The 17940-nt window shown below is 43.6% G+C and overlaps 2 protein-coding genes across 7 annotated transcripts in view; one reads left to right on the top strand and one right to left on the bottom strand.

Annotated features, from left to right (window-relative positions):
• TMEM163 (transmembrane protein 163) overlaps positions 1–17940 on the top strand; it is a 419722-nt gene that overhangs the window by 45680 nt on the left and 356102 nt on the right. The gene's annotated exons all lie outside the window — the stretch shown is intronic.
• Positions 1–17940, bottom strand: part of ACMSD (aminocarboxymuconate semialdehyde decarboxylase) — a 94770-nt gene that overhangs the window by 45219 nt on the left and 31611 nt on the right. For 2 of the 5 annotated variants that reach the window (XM_082465929.1, XM_082465927.1), the window contains exons 4-8: positions 14987–15036; positions 13390–13626; positions 8169–8262; positions 5629–5724; positions 4338–4510 (exon numbers count right to left, since the gene is read on the bottom strand). In XM_082465929.1, the coding sequence (XP_082322055.1) occupies positions 4338–4510; positions 5629–5724; positions 8169–8262; positions 13390–13626; positions 14987–15036 (650 nt within the window). Of the gene's footprint in view, positions 1–4337; positions 4511–4893; positions 4919–5628; positions 5725–8168; positions 8263–13389; positions 13627–14986; positions 15037–17940 lie in introns of all 5 variants that reach the window. The other 3 variants (XM_082465931.1, XM_082465928.1, XM_082465930.1) reach the window with 3 other exon arrangements.

The raw sequence follows: 17940 nt of genomic DNA, 5'->3' as shown, positions 1-17940 counted from the left end.
CTTCAACAGGTGGAGCCGGGCTGCCCTGGGGGCGCAGTGGATAAGCATCCACCTGCCAGTGCGGGGGACACGGGTTCCAGCCCTGGTGCGGGAAGATCCCACATGCCGCGGAGCAACTAAGCCCATGCACCACAACTACTGAGCCTGCGCTCTAGAGCCCACGCACCGCAACTACTGAGCCTGTGCTCTAGAGCCCACGCACCGCAACTACTGAGCCTGCGCTCTAGAGCCCACGCACCGCAACTACTGAGCCTGCGCTCTAGAGCCCACGCACCGCAACTACTGAGCCTGTGCTCTAGAGCCCATGCGCCACAACTACTGAGCCCATGTGCCACAACTACTGAGCCTGCACTCTAGAGCCCACGTGCCACAACTACTGAGCCCATGTGCCACAACTACTGAACCTGCGCTCTAGAGCCCATGAGTCACACTGCTGATCCCGTGCGCCACAACTACTGAAGCCCGTGAGCCACAACTACTGAACCCACGCGCCACAACTACTGAAGCCCGCGCGCCTAGAGCCCATGTTCCGCAACAAGAGAAGCCACTGCAATGAGAAGCCTGCTCACCGCAACGAAGAGTAGCCCCCACTCGCTGCAACTAGAGAACGCCCACGCGCAGCAACGAAGACCCAACACAGCCAAAAAAAAAAAAAAGGTGGAGCCGAATTCCATTCCCCTTGAATGTGGGCCAGATTTAGTGACTTGCTTCTGATGAATAAAATGTGGCAGAAGTGATGCGACGTGGCTTTTGAGGGTCGGTCATAAAAGGATAGCTTCTTTTTTTTTTTTTTTTTTTAAATTTATTTATATTTATTTTTGGCTGTGTTGGGTCTTCGTTTCTGTGTGAGGGCTTTCTCCAGCTGTGGCGAGCGGGGGCCACTCCTCATCGCCGTGCGCGGGCCTCTCACTGTCGCGGCCTCTCCCGTTGCGGAGCACAGGCTCCAGACGCGCAGGCTCAGCAGTTGTGGCTCATGGGCCCAGTTGCTCCGCGGCATGTGGGATCCTCCCAGACCAGGGCTCGAACCCGTGTCCCCTGCATTGGCAGGCAGATTCTCAACCACTGCACCACCAGGGAAGCCCAAAAGGATAGCTTCTGCCTGGCGCGCACTCCGTCTCTCTCTTGCTCTCTTTTCCTCCGCCACCTCCGTCTCTCTCTCAGATCACTCATTCTTTAGGAAAGCCAGCTGCCATGTTGTGAAGACACTCAAGCAGCTCTTCGGAGAGTAGAGGGACCCAGATAAGGAGGAACTGAGGCTTCCTGCCAAAACCCAGCACCATTGTGCCAGTAATATATAAAAGTCACCTTGGAAATAAATCCTTCAGCCCTGGTCAAGCCTTCAGGTGACTGTGGCTCTGACAACTTGCTGCAACCTTGTGAGAAATCCTGAAATAGCTAAGCTGTTCCTAAATTCCTGACACAGAGACCATATGAGATAGTAAGTTTTTATTGTCGTTTTAATCCACTGAGTTGGGGCAGTTAGTTACACAGGAATAGATTAACAATGGATCTAGCCAAAATTGTGATATAATCATAATGGGAGGAAAACGGACCTCTCAAAATCTACCCACCTAAATATATAAAGTGAATTGTCTATGGTCATGTTAATATAGGGAGGCAATAAGTTTTTTCATATTTTTCACAGTGATAGACTGATAACACATAACTAGCATTCTTTGCACTCTGTCTTTAAAAATGAGTAGACATAGATTAAAAGCAAAGAATTTTAGAGATGGGAGGAAACTAAGAGATTATGTAATTCACGTCTTCTGTTTAGAGGGAATTTTAGAAATAGTAGGTGCACAATATATGGTTTTGGTGTATGTATGACACACATGTATTCATTCTGAAGGTATTATTTAAAATTTTGATTTATCAAAATAATACCTATACATAGTTAAACAATCCAATATTACTAATATCTTTCTTATCAAAAACAGTCCTGTCCATTTTTGTATCCCAAGACAGCCACTTTTACCTTCTAACATAAAACTTCTGATAATCACCCTCATAGTTTCAGATAATAAGCTTATACTATTGTTTCTCGATTTATTAGCTTTAGAGAGTATTTACTGACTTCGCATTACGATCATGGAGAATTTCTTTCTTATCCCAACTTCTCCAATTTCCCAGTAGAATTACAATTTTCAGTTAAGCCAGTGCTTAATATTTACACCATAAATATAAATATTGTTCACTGCCGAGTCCGGTAATGTACAATGATTATCTGTCTTTATATGGATGTTTGTTTTCTTGGAGTTAATTATTTCCTTTCCTTTATTTTGCTTAATTTTCTATATATGTACAGCTTGTTTGTTACTAACGTATTAACAGATCCGTTGAATGCCTGGCAATCATTGTTTCAAATTCAAACACATCAAATAATCCAGCCGTTCCATTTTATCTGTCCTGGAGACCCCCTTCCACAGCCTTCTGTCCTCTTGCTCAAATATGGACAGTTGCTCTCTAGACTCGCTGTCATGTTAGGACTTTCCTTAGCCATTCTGATTTGGGGATTGTTTTTGAAAGATTTTGCTAATGTGAATATAACTTGAAGGAGGAAGCATTAATATTTTAAAGAGAATCCTAAATTATTAATGTATACTGCTTCTATGTCCTAGATTCACCAGCCTGTGAGGTCACATAAAATGAAGTCACTTTTGCTTTTGATGCCCAAGGCATAGGGGCTCAAGTCTTCACAGTTTGAATGCAAGATCTCAGCACCTTTGCAACATTGCAACTTTGCAAAGTGCCCTCTGAGTTTTTCTGGGGGTCCACAAAAGGGATATACTTACTAACTAGTCTATCTACTGGTTACCACAAGGCATTTGCCATGTTTTTCCTCTTCTGCTGTGACCCCCTGGCCGATGTGTATTGTCCTGAATGCTGTTTGAAGGTGCTGATGGTATCCCTCACTGCTGATGGTATTCCTCATAAGATAGATGTTATATTTGCCAAGGGTGTTTTTTCCTGATGTTGCCATTGCCAGGAACACCAGGGGTACTAGGCTTGATGAGAGGTAGTTAGACTGACCCTTTCCCCACTTCCACACCTCTTTCCCACTCCCCCTCCTCCATTGCTCAAAATCTAGAGTTTACAGACTCTTTCGGCTTCTCCTTTCTGTAGTTTCCTACTTACACACCTGCGCATAGCCCCTCTGTCCAATCCAATAATCATCAACAGTCACAACCAGCTGCTAAGCACCCATTTCAGCAGGGACAACACAAAAGCCAGAAGGCTCAGAAACACTGCTCAGCCACATAACTTATTCCCAAACCAGAGTGTTCAACATTTACATTCTCGTGAGTTTCTCAAGCCAGAGAAACAGTCAGCCTTAAAGTGAGATGAAGTCTTCATTCTGGAGATAGAGCACTAACTTGCAGCTTTCGAATAATGGACCACTTTCTCTGCTAAACAAGATTTTAAATGCCTTAGCATCTACTCTCCATCCAAGTGCCATATTGCCAATCTTTAAACACATATGTCCATATTCTTTTAGAAACCCCAAAGAGTTTTTTCTTTGGGTAAATTTGGAAACCTTCTACTGCTATCTGTAATTAATCAAACAGAATTGAAATACTAAATATTTCAGACTACTAATTCAGACTGACCTTTGCTCTAAACATTGTCTAAACTTGCTCAGTTAGCATTTCCAAAGAATACTTAAAAGTGGAGATGCCACCAACAGGAGAGCTGCTAGCAGACCACAGAAGAGCAAAGACCTTTTCTTGTGAGCTTTAAAGCACTACCGTGCTGGTCTTTTGGGCCAAATGAGAGAATGGTTTTCAAAACAAAGGCCATGTTATTCCAGAAAAACATTTCAGGTGGTACCTAAGACCCTTCATCATCTTCCCCTGCCTCACTGGCCGGTGCCACCCCCCCCCCCACTTTAATGTTCCAGTTTTCTTCATTTAGTGGATGAGGACAGTTAGAGTCACACTTGATCTAATCAGTAAGAAGTAGAGCCAGGATTTTAACCCAGGTGAATTTGACCTCAGAACTGGTGGCTCTTTCCTGCTTACCTCATCATGATGTGTCACTTCCTTACGATCACTACAGAGGCGACCGTAAGGAAGAGGAATTTATCTGGGGAACTACCCAGCCGTGTGAGTTATCTGGGATTTCCTTGGCGTACATCCATAATGGCTCCCTGCTGATACATGGTCTGTGTTGAAGGAGGTTCTGGATAGGGTACCCTGTGCAAGCAAACCTAATCCCGAACCTCAGTGTCCCTCTTTTTCCTTCTAATGCCTTTTCTCAAAGAGAGACCGAGCAACTGGTTGGGGATCCTGCACTCTGCTCCCCGTTAAGTCATCCAAATGGCAGCCCTGGCTTACCTTTCCTATGACATCTGTTAGTAGCTTGAGGGCCAGAGGATCATGAACCAAGGAGTCCGTGTAAAAGGAGCCAAGGTATTTCTTTGGGTTGGTTGGATTGTCCTGGGCACACAGATCTGGACGCATGCTGAATCCATGGGAGATTCTTCCTACTGTGAAGGGGAAGGAACCACCTGCAAGTAAAGCCCATTCCTGAGGGACTAGTGTTAATTGAAAAGGATTCTTTTCAACCCTCATGTTGTATGCAAAGAGAAGTTACTGTAGCCCAGTTAGTTAACTGTATTTACAAAGGATCTACTGGGTTCCAAATGTGAGAGATGACCCAGAAAAAAGAATAAAGTTAACTCATCTAGAAATTCAGATTTAAGGAATTTATCCTAAAGAGAGAAGACAAGTGTATAAAGATGTGTGGTCAAGGTTTTCAAATGTAGCGTGGTTATAATAGAAAAATACAGAGGGAACCTTTCAGTCGGGGAGTAGCTAAGTAATGATGGCATATCCATAAAATGCATTGTCATGTATACAACCATCAAAAATGATGAAGCTCTGTACTCACTGACATGGAAAGATGTCTCCACGTGCTGTTGAGAAGGAAAAGCGGATTAGAGAACAGTGTGTATAGTTTGATATTGTGTGTGTGTATTCAAGAGTCACAAACTCACTTACCTACAGGGACCAAGCAGGAAATGGAAATGAATGAAACAGGCCTGTTTGTAAACAATAGTGAATGGTAGGGACTATTGCAAACTGGAGAGCTTGTGGTAGCTTGTGGTCTGACGAGAGATTTAAATGAAAAACAAAACAAACTCAAGTAAACTGTGCCAACCAAACTAAACTTGTCTGCAGAAATGGAATTTGGTCCTTGAACCATCATATACTTTATAACTAGAACAACTACCAGGACTAAATTGTGTCCCTCCAAAATTGTGTCCCTGATCCGCAATGTGACTGTATTTGTAGTTAAGGCCTTTAAGGAGATAATGAAGGTTAAATGAGGTCATAAGGTGGGACCCTCATCTGACAGGACTGGTGTCCTCATAAGAAGAGGAAGAGACACAGGAACTCTCTCTCTTCCTGTGAACACACAAAGAAAAGGCCGTGTGAGGACACAGTAAGAAGGCGGCCTTCTGTAATCCAGGAAGAGAGACCTCACCAAAAACCAGCTGTGCTGGCATCTTGATCTGGGAGCTCCATAACTGTGAGAAAATACATTTCTCTTATTTAAGCTGCCCAGTCTGTGGTCATATTCTGTTACAGCAGCCCAAGCTGACTAATACAGATAGGGTCTTACCTCCATGTGCAAAACATACTTTCAGTTTAGGAAACTTCTGGAACGCTCCACCCATGATCATGGAGCAAATGGCTGTGGTGGTCTCTGCGGGCATTCCTGGAAGACGAAACAGTCATGACGTATAGCGCTTGTCATCACGAGCAAGAAGTTCAGTGATGTTAATGGCAGGGGAACGGGACCTTGCTGAGAAGCGTGGGGTCCCTGTGCCCTAGCATGGCTCGGTTGTATGCAGGCCATTACTTTGGCAAGCAGAAACCATGTGACACTTCCTATCTGCTACTTGCAAGTAGAGTCATCTAGTGGCTAGAACAGTCAAGGAGCCAGAGGACCTGGCTTTTGTCCTGATTCTCCCAGCTTGCATTTTGTGTGCAGTGGGGCAAGCAGAGTACAGTGAGTCTAGGCTGAACCCCTTCTCCTCCAATTTTTTGCTTCTTGGCCTTTGACAAGTAATTTAATGCCCCCGAGTTGGGGCTTCTTCACCTGTGAAATGGGGACAGTGTTGCCCATCTTGGAAGGCTGTTGTGGAACCTTGCAAATGATGATGTTGGGAAAGTTCTTGGCCAGAACTTCACATTGGAGGGGCTCAACAAATATGATTTGCCTCCCTGCTTTAATTTCCTCATCTGTAAACTGGGGTTAATAATGGTTAGTTCTTGCCACTCAGTGAGTGCTCAATAAATATTAACTAATATTAATATTCCTGCCAAATCTTTACTGCTTCTTGGAGCTGAGGTTGAAAATAGCTGGATTAAAATGAATTATTTCAAGTACTTTGTGCTTCTAGAAGAGGCAGCTGGTCCATGCCTGATGCCTTCACCTCCATGGAGTCAATCTGGGCTATATTTGCAGATGACTGCTTTTCAGACTGTGATTAAGAAATCTCTGGGGGCTCCGTGACTGAGCCCTGGGCCTTCTGGGGAAGCCTGATCCTCTGGCTGCCTAGTGGGGCTTTACTGGTTGTTCATCCTGCCTTAGGCCTGTCACTGTTCCATGGACAGAGATGCCCCTGGCTCCCTGGATCCTTGGCCTCTTGAGAATTCTGGAAGCATGCTGGATTCACATCCATCTGGGAGTGGTTTGTGGGGAGAGTTTCCTGCAGGCAGGGGCATGGACAGCCTCACTTCCTTTTGGTCCTGTGATTCTGCTTTCCGTTAACTACCTGGACGATAGCCCCACGATCACTGTCCGTATAGGAGCCAAAGTGGAATATTTAATGTAGATTGGATCATGGCCCTCCCCTGCTGGGAACTCTCCAATCTCCTAAAGACCGCCTTTGCATCCAGAATAAAATTCTGAAATTAGCCTGTTTGTTTATGATCTGTGTACTTGTCAACTCAGGCTTCAGGGGGGCAGAAGTTTTGTCCATGTCTGGTACATCTTCAGTGCCCGGCGTGCTAGAAAAGATCAATATAAATGTGTTGCATAATGAGGGATGAAATGATCCTCTATGTAAATGCTCTCCTTTGTTGTTCATGTGGGAAGTTGCAACGTAAATAAGTTCGTGGAACTTGTCAAAGTGTTGTGTGAATTAGGATGAGATTTTCTTAGAAGCTAGAGAGCACCGGGGCTACTTAGTTTATCTCTTCCGACTAATTGTTGCTCAAGAATTTGGTGGGGGATGGGTAGGAAGCTGCCTTACTAAACACATTCATCTCCAAAAGCAATAACAAGGGCATGAAATGTCAGAGCAGAAAGAGAATCCGGACCAGCTCCTATCCAGAGCTTGGTAGGCCCAGTAAAGGTCTCTCCTCTTTGCCCTTCCCTTACCCTCAGGTGGAACCATGGGTGAACAGTGCAGGTGGCAAAGAGCAGGTAACAGGGGACTTGAAAGCCTGGTCATCTGCAATCTAGGGTCTCAGATCCTTGGGTGGTAGAAGCTGACCTTCTTTCTACTTGTAACTCCAGGGTTCTCATTTGTAAGGGCTGATGCTGTCATTGGCTTCTAAAAATCTATTAGATAGGCATGGCTACTTTTTTTCAGAGCCTTTTTGGGAGTCTGTGTAGTGAGGTGGCTTTGGAGTCAGACAGATCTATGTAAATTCCATTTTCACTTTTTAACTATGTGACCTGCACAATTTAACCACTTCGAGACTCAGTTTCTCCATCTATAAAATGGCTATTACAGGGAATTCCCTGGCGGTCCAGTGGTTAGGACTCCGAGTTTCCACTGCAGGGGGCATGGGTTTGATCCCTGGTTGAGGAGCTAAGATATCCTGCAAGCCATGTGGCCCAGCCAAAAAAAAAAAAAAAAGGCCATTATAGTGTCAACCTCATAAAGTTTTGTGTGGATAAGATTAAAATTAAATGAGGTAATCTAACTGAATCACTTTGCTGTATACCTGAAACATTGTAAATCAACTATACTTCAATTAAAAAAATTAAATGAGGTAATACATATAGCACTATCTGAGTAAGAGCTCAATAACTCACAATCCTGTTAGTTATTCATACCTTCTCTCTTTGACATAATAGGGTCCCATAGATAATTGGAAAAAACTAAGGGCTTGACTCTCTTTTCCAGATCCCAAGCTGACACAAACCTATGAGCCAAGGGAACCAGTATTTGGCCATCCGTCCATCCATCTGCATGTCCCAGGGGTGCACAAATAGGGAACAGTTCAGCTTTTCAGCCTCCTTCAAAGAAGCAATGAGAGTGAGGGGGTTATTTGGATGAGCCAGCAAATTATAGGGCACTATTTTAGGGTATTGCTTTTCTCTGGGTCTATATTGATCTGAATAAATAAACTAAAATATTTTTGAAGTTTTTTCTGATCCATATAAAAGAATATTGATAAACTCTGCTCCTGCTTGGCAACTAAAAAGAACACTTAGAATTAACAAAGGTGTTGGTGGATTTACCACTGAGGTTGATGAAACATCTACCCTTGAAACACTTTGGCTGAGAGCAAAACACTCAAGGACTGATCTCACACCTCAAATGTTAGGAAATTTCCCCTGCTGGTTCCTGTTTGGTCCCCTCTTTTGGAAGGACTGCTCAGATTGTAGTGTTGGAGTCAGGGGTGGAGTGTTCCCTCCTCTCCCTCTCTTGGAAACCCGACGATGTGGAAAGTGAGGAAGTGATGGGTTGGGAGCCAGGGGCTCATGACTGGCCTGACCTACGCCATCTGGCCACTCCGAGCCTGACACTGGGTGGGAATTTCTGGGATCTACAGGCACTCACAAAGCCTCAGGACCACAGCTGAGCCCCTGAAGAGTCCGCTGTGAATGAGATGACTTTAGAAAGGAAAGAGCTCTCAGTGCCTCAGCCAGGCAGGTACTGAAAAGAATGTCATGAGCAAACCTGCTCCAGGACCTTCTGGGAAATAGAAATACCATCTGCAGGGAATGACCTTTATTCGACACAATGTTTAATTAGAAAAAGTCCTCACAATAGGCTTTTAATATTAGTTGCTTGTCAAGGTTCAAAACAGATTTTCCTTGGAGCATTTCTTTTCCAAATGTATTGGGGTTCTGGGGTGACTCATCCTACCTCTACGTATAAACATTTGGGCCAACCAGGCTGATGCAATGTGACTTGCGTACATAAGCCTTTTCAAAATGGAGAAATAATCCCGGGACAATAGGGGATTCTGGAAGTGGCAGGCAACGGGCAGATTGAAGAAAGCCCTTCTAATTCAACAGGTTCTGGGGAGTGGGAGAGATGGAAATCTTTTGAAGGGAGAGGAGCTGATTGGTTTCTAATAATGGATGCAGGCTGGAAACAGTATCAACTTCTTGGGATGGTTTGGGCTTGACAAAGACATGTGATCTTGGTATCTTGGTAGGATTTCTCTCCTCGTAAGGATAAACCTTTATTCTGTCTACGTGTGATGGTTCATTTCTATTCAATTCAAATTAACAAATATTTCTGATCACCTTCTGCATGTGAGACATTGTAGAGAATATGAAAAGAAGTCACTTATACCCTCAAAATCATGATAGTTTAAATTTACTGAGCACTTACCATGTGCCAAAGCTGTTTATATATATATATGTATGTATGTATATTTTATATATAATATATATCCTATATATATTATATACTACTATATATTTTATATATATTATATATACTCATATATATATTTTTTAAATCAATAACTTCTTTTTAATTAATTAATTAATTTATTTATTTTTGGCTGTGTTGGGTCTTCATTTCTGTGCGAGGGCTTTCTCCAGTTGTGGCAAGCGGGGGCCACTCTTCATCGCGGTGCGCGGGCCTCTCACCATCGCGGCCTCTCTTGTTGCGGAGCACAGGCTCCAGACGCGCAGGCTCAGTAATTGTGGCTCACGGGCCTGGTTGCTCCGCGGCATGTGGGATCTTCCCAGACCAGGGCTCGAACCCGTGTGCCCTGCATTAGCAGGCAGATTCTCAACCACTGCGCCACCAGGGAAGCCCCACTCATATATTTTTGTATATTATATTTATTTTATACATAGCAATTTCACAGTTGTTAACTAGTTTAATCCTTTATGAGATGAGCACTTTCATTACTCCCATTTTATATAACATGTGTATTATATATTTACATATTATATATATAATATCTAATTTTATATATTTAATATATATTTTTAATATATATAGCAATTTCACAATTGTTAACTAGTTTAATCCTTTATGAGATGAGTACTTTTATTACTCCCATTTTAAAGAGAAGGAAACTAAGGCAGATAGAGGCTAAGTAACCTACTCAGGTCTTCTGGCTGATAAATGATAGGCAGTCTGCCACTACCACTCTGTTTGCTTCATACTCACCACAAAATCATTTTTGTACCTGAAAACTGACCTGAGCGTGTGCTGTTGGGTTTGCCCACTAAGAAGGGAGGTCTAGGAGATAAGGGGGACAGTTGGGTGCCGTGGAGCTCAGGCTGCCCTGGAGATGACGAAGCCAACTTGGCTCACAGAAACTCCTCTCATTTGTTTCAGCATGTTACTGACGCAAGTTAGATAGTGGTAAGGCTGGCAAGTCTTGCTAAGCAAACAAATGTGCTATCAACCCTAGGACATCACAAGTCAGATGGGGCCAGGATGCTCTTTTGAATCCCCACAGAGACTGGCAGCCCCCAAAACAGCCTGGTTTGAATGATTGATTGAGCTGGTCACATAAATGAAAATATCCATTTGGACCCCAGTGGTCCTGCTGCTGTTGCTTTCTGAGCCCCTTAGTAATTCATAAAGCCGATTCCAATGAATACTAAAATGACCTACAGCTGAAGGCTTGCTCAGACTGTGCTGAAACAATTTGGATGCACTAGTAAATAAATCCTCTTTCAGAGCTCATTAAAGTTTCTAGAAAACATTCACTGGATCAGTTCAGCCACTGCAGCCAATAATCTTCTGGGAGTTTGATATTTAGAGGAACATTAAATCTTTCAGGTCATTAGGAGGCAATTTAACAGGCAGTCCCCCAACTGGTGGGCAGTGTCCACAGATGCAAACATGGAATGCATTCTGCATGTAGTCAGAGCTCAATAAATATTAAATGAATAAATGATCAGTGATTATATTGCCTGATGAGTCTACCAACATCTACTTAATTCATTATTGAAGATTTTGCATTTACAATGAAAATAACAGAAAATGATACTATTATAATTCTAGGAGGGAAGTAAGAAATTTAAAAAAAATGCAATTGAGTAAAGAATTATGCATCTTGAATCCTGGAATTAAGGAAAGCAGATTTATGTACAGAAAGAACAGAAGGTAGAGAGGACCATGGGACTGTGGACACTTCTGTTGGATATTTCAGAAATGGATGGCACTGTGTTTTTGAAAATCTATCTCATTATGCAATATTTCAAATATAGAAAGTTATAAACAACTAAAATGAACACCCATATATTTACCATCTAGTTTCATCAAATGTTAACATTTTGATGGTATTATTTTTGTTGCATATTTTTATTATACTACATTTAAAAAATATATGCCTTAAAAAGTATCTTAATTGCGGGTTGGTTAAATAAAACATATCCATATATTGGAATATTATGCAGTTATTTTAAAATCATGCATTGAGAGAATTTTCACTTAGGTTGGAAATTCTCAATTAGGATACAAAATCACATGTATAGGGGCTTCCCTGGTGGCACAGTGGTTAAGAATCCACCTGCCAATGCAGGGGACACAGGTTCGAGCCCTGGTCCCGGAAGATCCCACATGCCACAGAGCACACAACTACTGAGCCTGTGCTCTAGAGCCCGCGAGCCACAACTACTGAGCCCACGTGCCACAGCTACTGAAGCCTGCATGCCTAGAGCCCGTGCTCCGCAAAAAGGGAAGCCACCACAATGAGAAGCCCATGCACCGCAATGAGGAGTAGCCCCTGCTCGCTGTAACTAGAGAAAAGCCAGCACACAGCATCAAAGACCCAATGCAGCCAAAAATTTAAAAAATACATAAAATAAAAATAAATAAATAAAAACATTATAAAAAAATCACATGTATAGTGTAATTCCAATTTCATTAAAATATAAAATATGCAGATGTATGCAAATAAAAAGATAAATGAAATGTACTATTAACAGTGTTTACTCATCTTTGGGTGGCAGAATTATGGGTTCTTTTTGTTTTCCTATTTATTTATTTAAAGTATAGTTCAGGGCCTCCCTGGTGGCGCAGTGGTTGAGAATCTGCCTGCCAATGCAGGGGACACGGGTTCGAGCCCTGGTCTTGGGAAGATCCCACATGCCGCGGAGCAACTAGGCCCGTGCGCCACAATTACTGAGCCTGCGCTCCGCAACAAGAGAGGCCGCGATAATGAGAGGCCCGCGCACCGCGATGAAGAGTGTCCCCCACTTGCCGCAACTAGAGAAAGCCCTCGCACAGAAACGAAGACCCAACACAGCCATAAATAAATAAATAAATAAATAAATAAATAAATAATAAATAAAAATTAAAAAAAAATAATCCAAGCTTTAAAAAAAATAAAAAATTATAGTTCATTTACAATATTGTGTTAGTTTCAGGTGTACAGCATAGTGATTTGGTTTGTTTGGTTTTTGCAGATTATAGTCCATTATAGGTTATTACAAGATATTGGGTATAATTCCCTGTGCTATACAGTAAATCCTTGATGCTTATTTATTTTATGTATAGCTGTTTTCCTCTTTAAACTTTTTTGTATTTTCCACAGTTTCTTCCAAATTACTTCATATTTTTGAAAAATGATAAGAATTTTTTTCCAAAGCAAAAACACTTTGGGGTATGTCATTAACCTGATTCTTTTGCACAGTGGCTGTGATGAGGGTAGTATTTTGGCTTCCAAATGAAACTTTTTTTTCCAGTTTACATAACCTCTTTATTTAAAAAAATTTTTTTTTAATTTTTAGTTTATATTGGAGTGCAGTTGATTAACAATGTTGTGTTAGTTTCAGGTGTACGGCGAAGTGATTCAGTTGAGCATATACATGTATCTATTCTTTTTCAAATTCTTTTCCCATTTAGGTTATTACAGAATATTGAACAGAGTTCCCTGTGCTATACAGTAGGTCCTTGTTGGTTATCTATTTTATTCCAAATGAAACTTTAAAAGGAGAGCAAGGGGGCTAGAAAGAAGAGAGATTTCACTGAATTAACTTAGGGCTGAACTGGGAAGCATTTCCACTTGTCCCTCTTCTAGTAGGATGGCCCGCTTATTTGGGGGAGCTCTTTCCACATTTCCCCCTACATCTAGCATGTCATCAGGCATCTCTCCCACCCAGGGACACCCAGCACAGCGCCCGGCCACGCTCCGAGAGTGAGCGCCACGTACTCACCGCGTACACTGGGAAGAGTTCCTGGGCGTTCAGGTCCCACTCGTTGATGTGGGAGCCAATCTGAACCCCCGGAAAGCCCAGCTCCTTCACACAGCGCTCCAACTCCTTGACCGCCAGCTCAGGGGCCTGCATGGGCAATGTCCCCAGACCCACAAACCTCCTCGGGTGGCTCGCAACGGTGGCAGCTAGGTCATTGTTTAGAAGCTGGCACAGCTCTAAAGTGTCCTGAGGTTTGGCCTGGTGGAGACAGGTAAGGGAAAGCACATGGTTCAAAACTTACTTCTTTAGATGTTTACTCTGATCGACACCTCCTCGGGGCTCAGTCGTTTGTCACTCTCAGTGGCTTTACCCCTCAGAAAGCTGAAGCACAGCCTGAGTTAGGCCTTGGCCACAGGAGACCCAGAAGCCAGTCATTGCCAAGGCAAAGAAAACTGCTAGCATATTGCTGATTAATTAGAAAAACTGAGGCTGTAATCAGAAGGGCCTGGAATCCTACACTAGACATGGAATGAGGGTGGGCCACCCCACCAACTGCAGACAGGAGTCTGCAGGGCTGCACACCTAGGCATCCCCCCTCCCAACCCCAGGAGCTGGGCCTGGTGAGTGCCGGATTTCAGGACACCTCCTTGTCACGCCTCCTCGGAGGATGCCGGGCTGCTTATGGACCTCTCCTGTCCCTGTCTGTCCTTCTCCCTGTCCTTCCTGTTGGCAGTGACACTCAAGAGTAACCTCTCCGCCACTGCTATCTTTCAGCATCATCCCACCCCACTGCTAAGAATTTGGTATTCGCCTGCAATCCCAGTTGCCCAGTCAGAATAGCACCCAGTCTGGTAAATTCAGGTATCTCGAGGTCTTAGGGGATTTTTATGTTAAGTAGTGAATCTCATGATAGGAACAGATAAGGATTGAATCACTAATACTAGAATTATGAGCACAGGTGGTGGAAGTAAGTGTGAGCAGGTGGTATTTCCATTGCTCATTAAATCACAACACGTGTGAATGTTTATTTGGTTGAGAGGGTACTTAGTGCACCCCCAACTATGTACAAAAATGTGCTTCCACAGGCTTGCCATCATGCCTGAAACTTTTAGCACTCAAGACTTAATCACTTGGGGAAAGGCATCCAACTCTAGGAATCCTGTTTTGAATTGTATATTTCCATGGGAGAGGCAACATATTAGGCCATTATCCTCACTTCCACCGCCTCAAAATCATTATCACTTTTGAATAAGCTGGCTTGTCAATTACTGAGCCAGGCACAGCAGGAATGAGTCAGCAGACAGGTCAGTTCTCATGGAGATTAAGGTTGGGTCTAGAACTGTGCTGTCCAGTGGCAATGCAATTCGAGTCACATAGCAACCTGCAGCCATTGGCTACCATACTGGACCATGCAGGTCTAGAGCAAGGACATGACTAGGAAGACAGGCCTGGGAGGGGACGGTGCGGTGTGAGAAGCTGAGGGGCCCTGCTGATCTCTAAAGGGGTGGGGAGTTGGGTGGGCAATGTTCGAGACTTGAAGCATCTGTCTACTTGCTAGGGAGCTGGACGTGAGTGAGCCTTCGCCCACCAAGGAGATGGATTGAGGTTTCACACTCACCCAGTAGCTAAACATGACGGGAACCGTGGAAAGGGCTTGCACGGTCACTCCTAGACACAGACACAAAGGCAAAGCTAATGAGAAGAATGGCCCGGGCACTCCTACATTTCCCAGGGCCGAGGAGCCCAGCAAGTCTCCGTCCCACCTTCCTTCCTCTCTCCCCTCCCTCGCTGCTCCTCCCTGCCCCCTTCTCACAGGGTCTCTGTCCCAAGTTTCCCATATCCCTCAGCGTCAGTTCTAAGGAGAGGAGTAAAGACTGGACAGAAGTGAGATCATTCAAGAAAAACTAAAAAAACAATTTTTCAAAGGTTTTTTCCAACCCTCCTTCCTGTGAAGTTTTATTTAAGCAAGACATTTCCCAATCAATTTTTTTAGGGCTTTTCATCTTAGGTCATGCATGACAGAGTGTATTTCTCAGGCACCTTCCTGGCCCCTTTAATTCATCTCCTAAGTGAGCATGAGTAGAGTCCCACTGTCTGGAATGCCCAGAATGAGACCCTGAGTGTGGTTCCAGAATCCAGCATCCAGGATGCCTAGAATCTCTTATCTTCACACTCCTGGAGCTGGGTTATCAGGAGAGATGTTGCCAAAGCAATGGTGGCTCCTCTTTCCCTCATGCCCACGTCCAACCCAACAGCAAGTCCTGTTAGCTCTACTCCAGTTCCTTTCATGTGCTCACCTCTCCCCATCCCCTGCCACTGCGTGGTCCAAGCCACCAGTATCTCCTACGTGGACCACTGCAGAAGCTTCTGAGCTGGTCTCCGACTACCACTCTTGTCCTCTTACAGTTTGTTCTACACTTGGAAGTCAGGGTAAGGGTTATAACTTAGATCAAGTCACTCCCTTGCTCAAAACTTCCAAGCACTTTTCATCACATTCAGAGTAAAATCCAAACTTGAACATGGTCTGTAAGGCTCCGTCTCTCCTGGGGGCTCATGTTGAACTTCGTAGGCCTCCTGCCTGTTCTTTGGGGTGCTTTCCTGCCTCAGGACCCTTGCACTGCTGTTCCATCTGCCTGGAATGCCCTCCTTATGCCTCATCACAGGATGAGCTCCTTTGTACCCTAAGGTCTCCGTTCAAATGTCAGATCCTCAGAGAGGCCTTCCCCAACTCCATCCACTCTCTATCCCATTGTTCTGTTCCTTTCCTTTTCTGATAACTTATTACAGTCTGTCATGACTGTGGTGGTTTATCCTGTGCCGTGCCCTACTTGAATTTCAACACCACATGAACCTGACTGTCCGTGTTCTATCCTTAACATACCCAATATATGAATAAATAAATCATTGTTTAGTGAGGACTAGACACTACAGCATTTGATTAGAGAGCATTGTTAAACATTGTCACAGATGTGATTTGTATTCAGTGATTAGTATACAACAGATAAATGCCGTTCAATTGTAAAATCTTTACATTTACACAAATGCTTTTGCTTACATTACTGTATTTAATTTTATAGATTAGATCACATGGCCTGCAAGTGGTGGGACGAGGCAGCTGTCCAGCCTTGCATCTTCTGATACCCCAGTGGCCATCACTTGTCACCATATTTTATATTAACATAGTAAATTGCATTATTTATGTGTTGGTTGATTTGGATACATGTTCTTTGGTTTCTGGGAATCAAGAGGGGAAAAAAACAAGTCTAACCCAATTAGAGCTGATTTTTTTTAAAGTGGTGTTTAACAGTTTGGCAATAGCACAGTGTTCCCCAGACTCACCTGCTCAGTAAAAGGGGCAGGGGCCGGGGGGTGGAGGGAAGAGAACATTGTAAAAACAAGTTCCTAGGCCCTCCTTTGGGAACTGTGACTCAGTGGATGGGCCCTGAAAAAAAGTTTTAATAAACACCCCAGGCGGTTCTCGTCCTGAGGGAGGCTTGGGAAAAGTGATGGAATGAGAGAGAGAGTCCTAGGTACAATTCTAGCTCTGCCATTTACTGCTGTGTGATCCCGAGCAAATCACTTCACCTCCTAATACCCCTCAGGTGGCACTAGGTACAACAGTGCCTGCCACATAGAGATGTGATGAAGTAAACCAGGGACTGCAATTATATTTTTCTCCCTGTGAAGATGGCATGGCTTGCTGGAACCTTCTGTGCTGTGCCTTCATCATTTTCTTACCTCGGCAGAGGCAGTAGGATACACTTGTTAAGCGCTTGGGTCCAGACTGCCTGGGTTCAAATCTCGGCTTTGCCCCCTACAAGTTGTGCGATCTTGGACAAATTGCTTAACCTCTGTTCCTCAGTTTCTTCATCTGTAAAATGGGCATAATAATAGATGCCACCTACGATGGTTGTTATAGGAATTGAGTTAATACACGTCAGGTGCTGAAAACAGTACCTGGCACAAAGAAAAATGCTCAGCAAGGGTTAGACTTGACTGTCCTCTTAAGGATAGCTGTGGAATGAACCACACAACAAAAACCAAAGGAGACACTCTTCACCTAAACTGCAGTCGTGAGCAATGGTTCTGACACCAGTCATCTGAGTCTCCTTTCCACTAGTTTTCTCCTTGAGAGGTGGGAGTTGCTTGTGCTTCACATTTAGAGTAAGATCTTGGTCTTTGCTGTCAGTCTGAGAAGCTGTTCTCTCTCAGTGCCCCTACCACCCCCATTCTAGTACAGGGGCATGTATACTATGTTCTATGGAATGGTCTACAGAAGTGCTTCAGGCTTTCCGCAAAGTTCAATTTGAATGCAATTTAGATGTACTTTTAATTATTTAAAAAAATCTAGAAAGCAATATCTAGCCTAAAGTAGCTATACCAAATTCTAACATGCCAGAGACCACCTCCTTATTTGGGGCTGATATCTATTAACTTGTTTTATGCAGACCTTGGAATAAAATGTCTCCTGCCATCTCTGTGTGTATTTTTTTTTTTTTTTTAACATCTTTATTGAAGTATAATTGCCTTACAATGCTGTGTTAGCTTCTGCTTTATAACAAAGTGAATCAG

The sequence above is a fragment of the Balaenoptera physalus genome (assembly GCF_965194825.1).
Source record: "Balaenoptera physalus genome assembly, chromosome: 6".
Taxonomy (NCBI): Eukaryota; Metazoa; Chordata; class Mammalia; order Artiodactyla; family Balaenopteridae; genus Balaenoptera; species Balaenoptera physalus.
The sequence above is the reverse complement of the archived record's forward strand: the minus strand, read 5'-3'. Positions and strand labels throughout refer to the sequence as shown.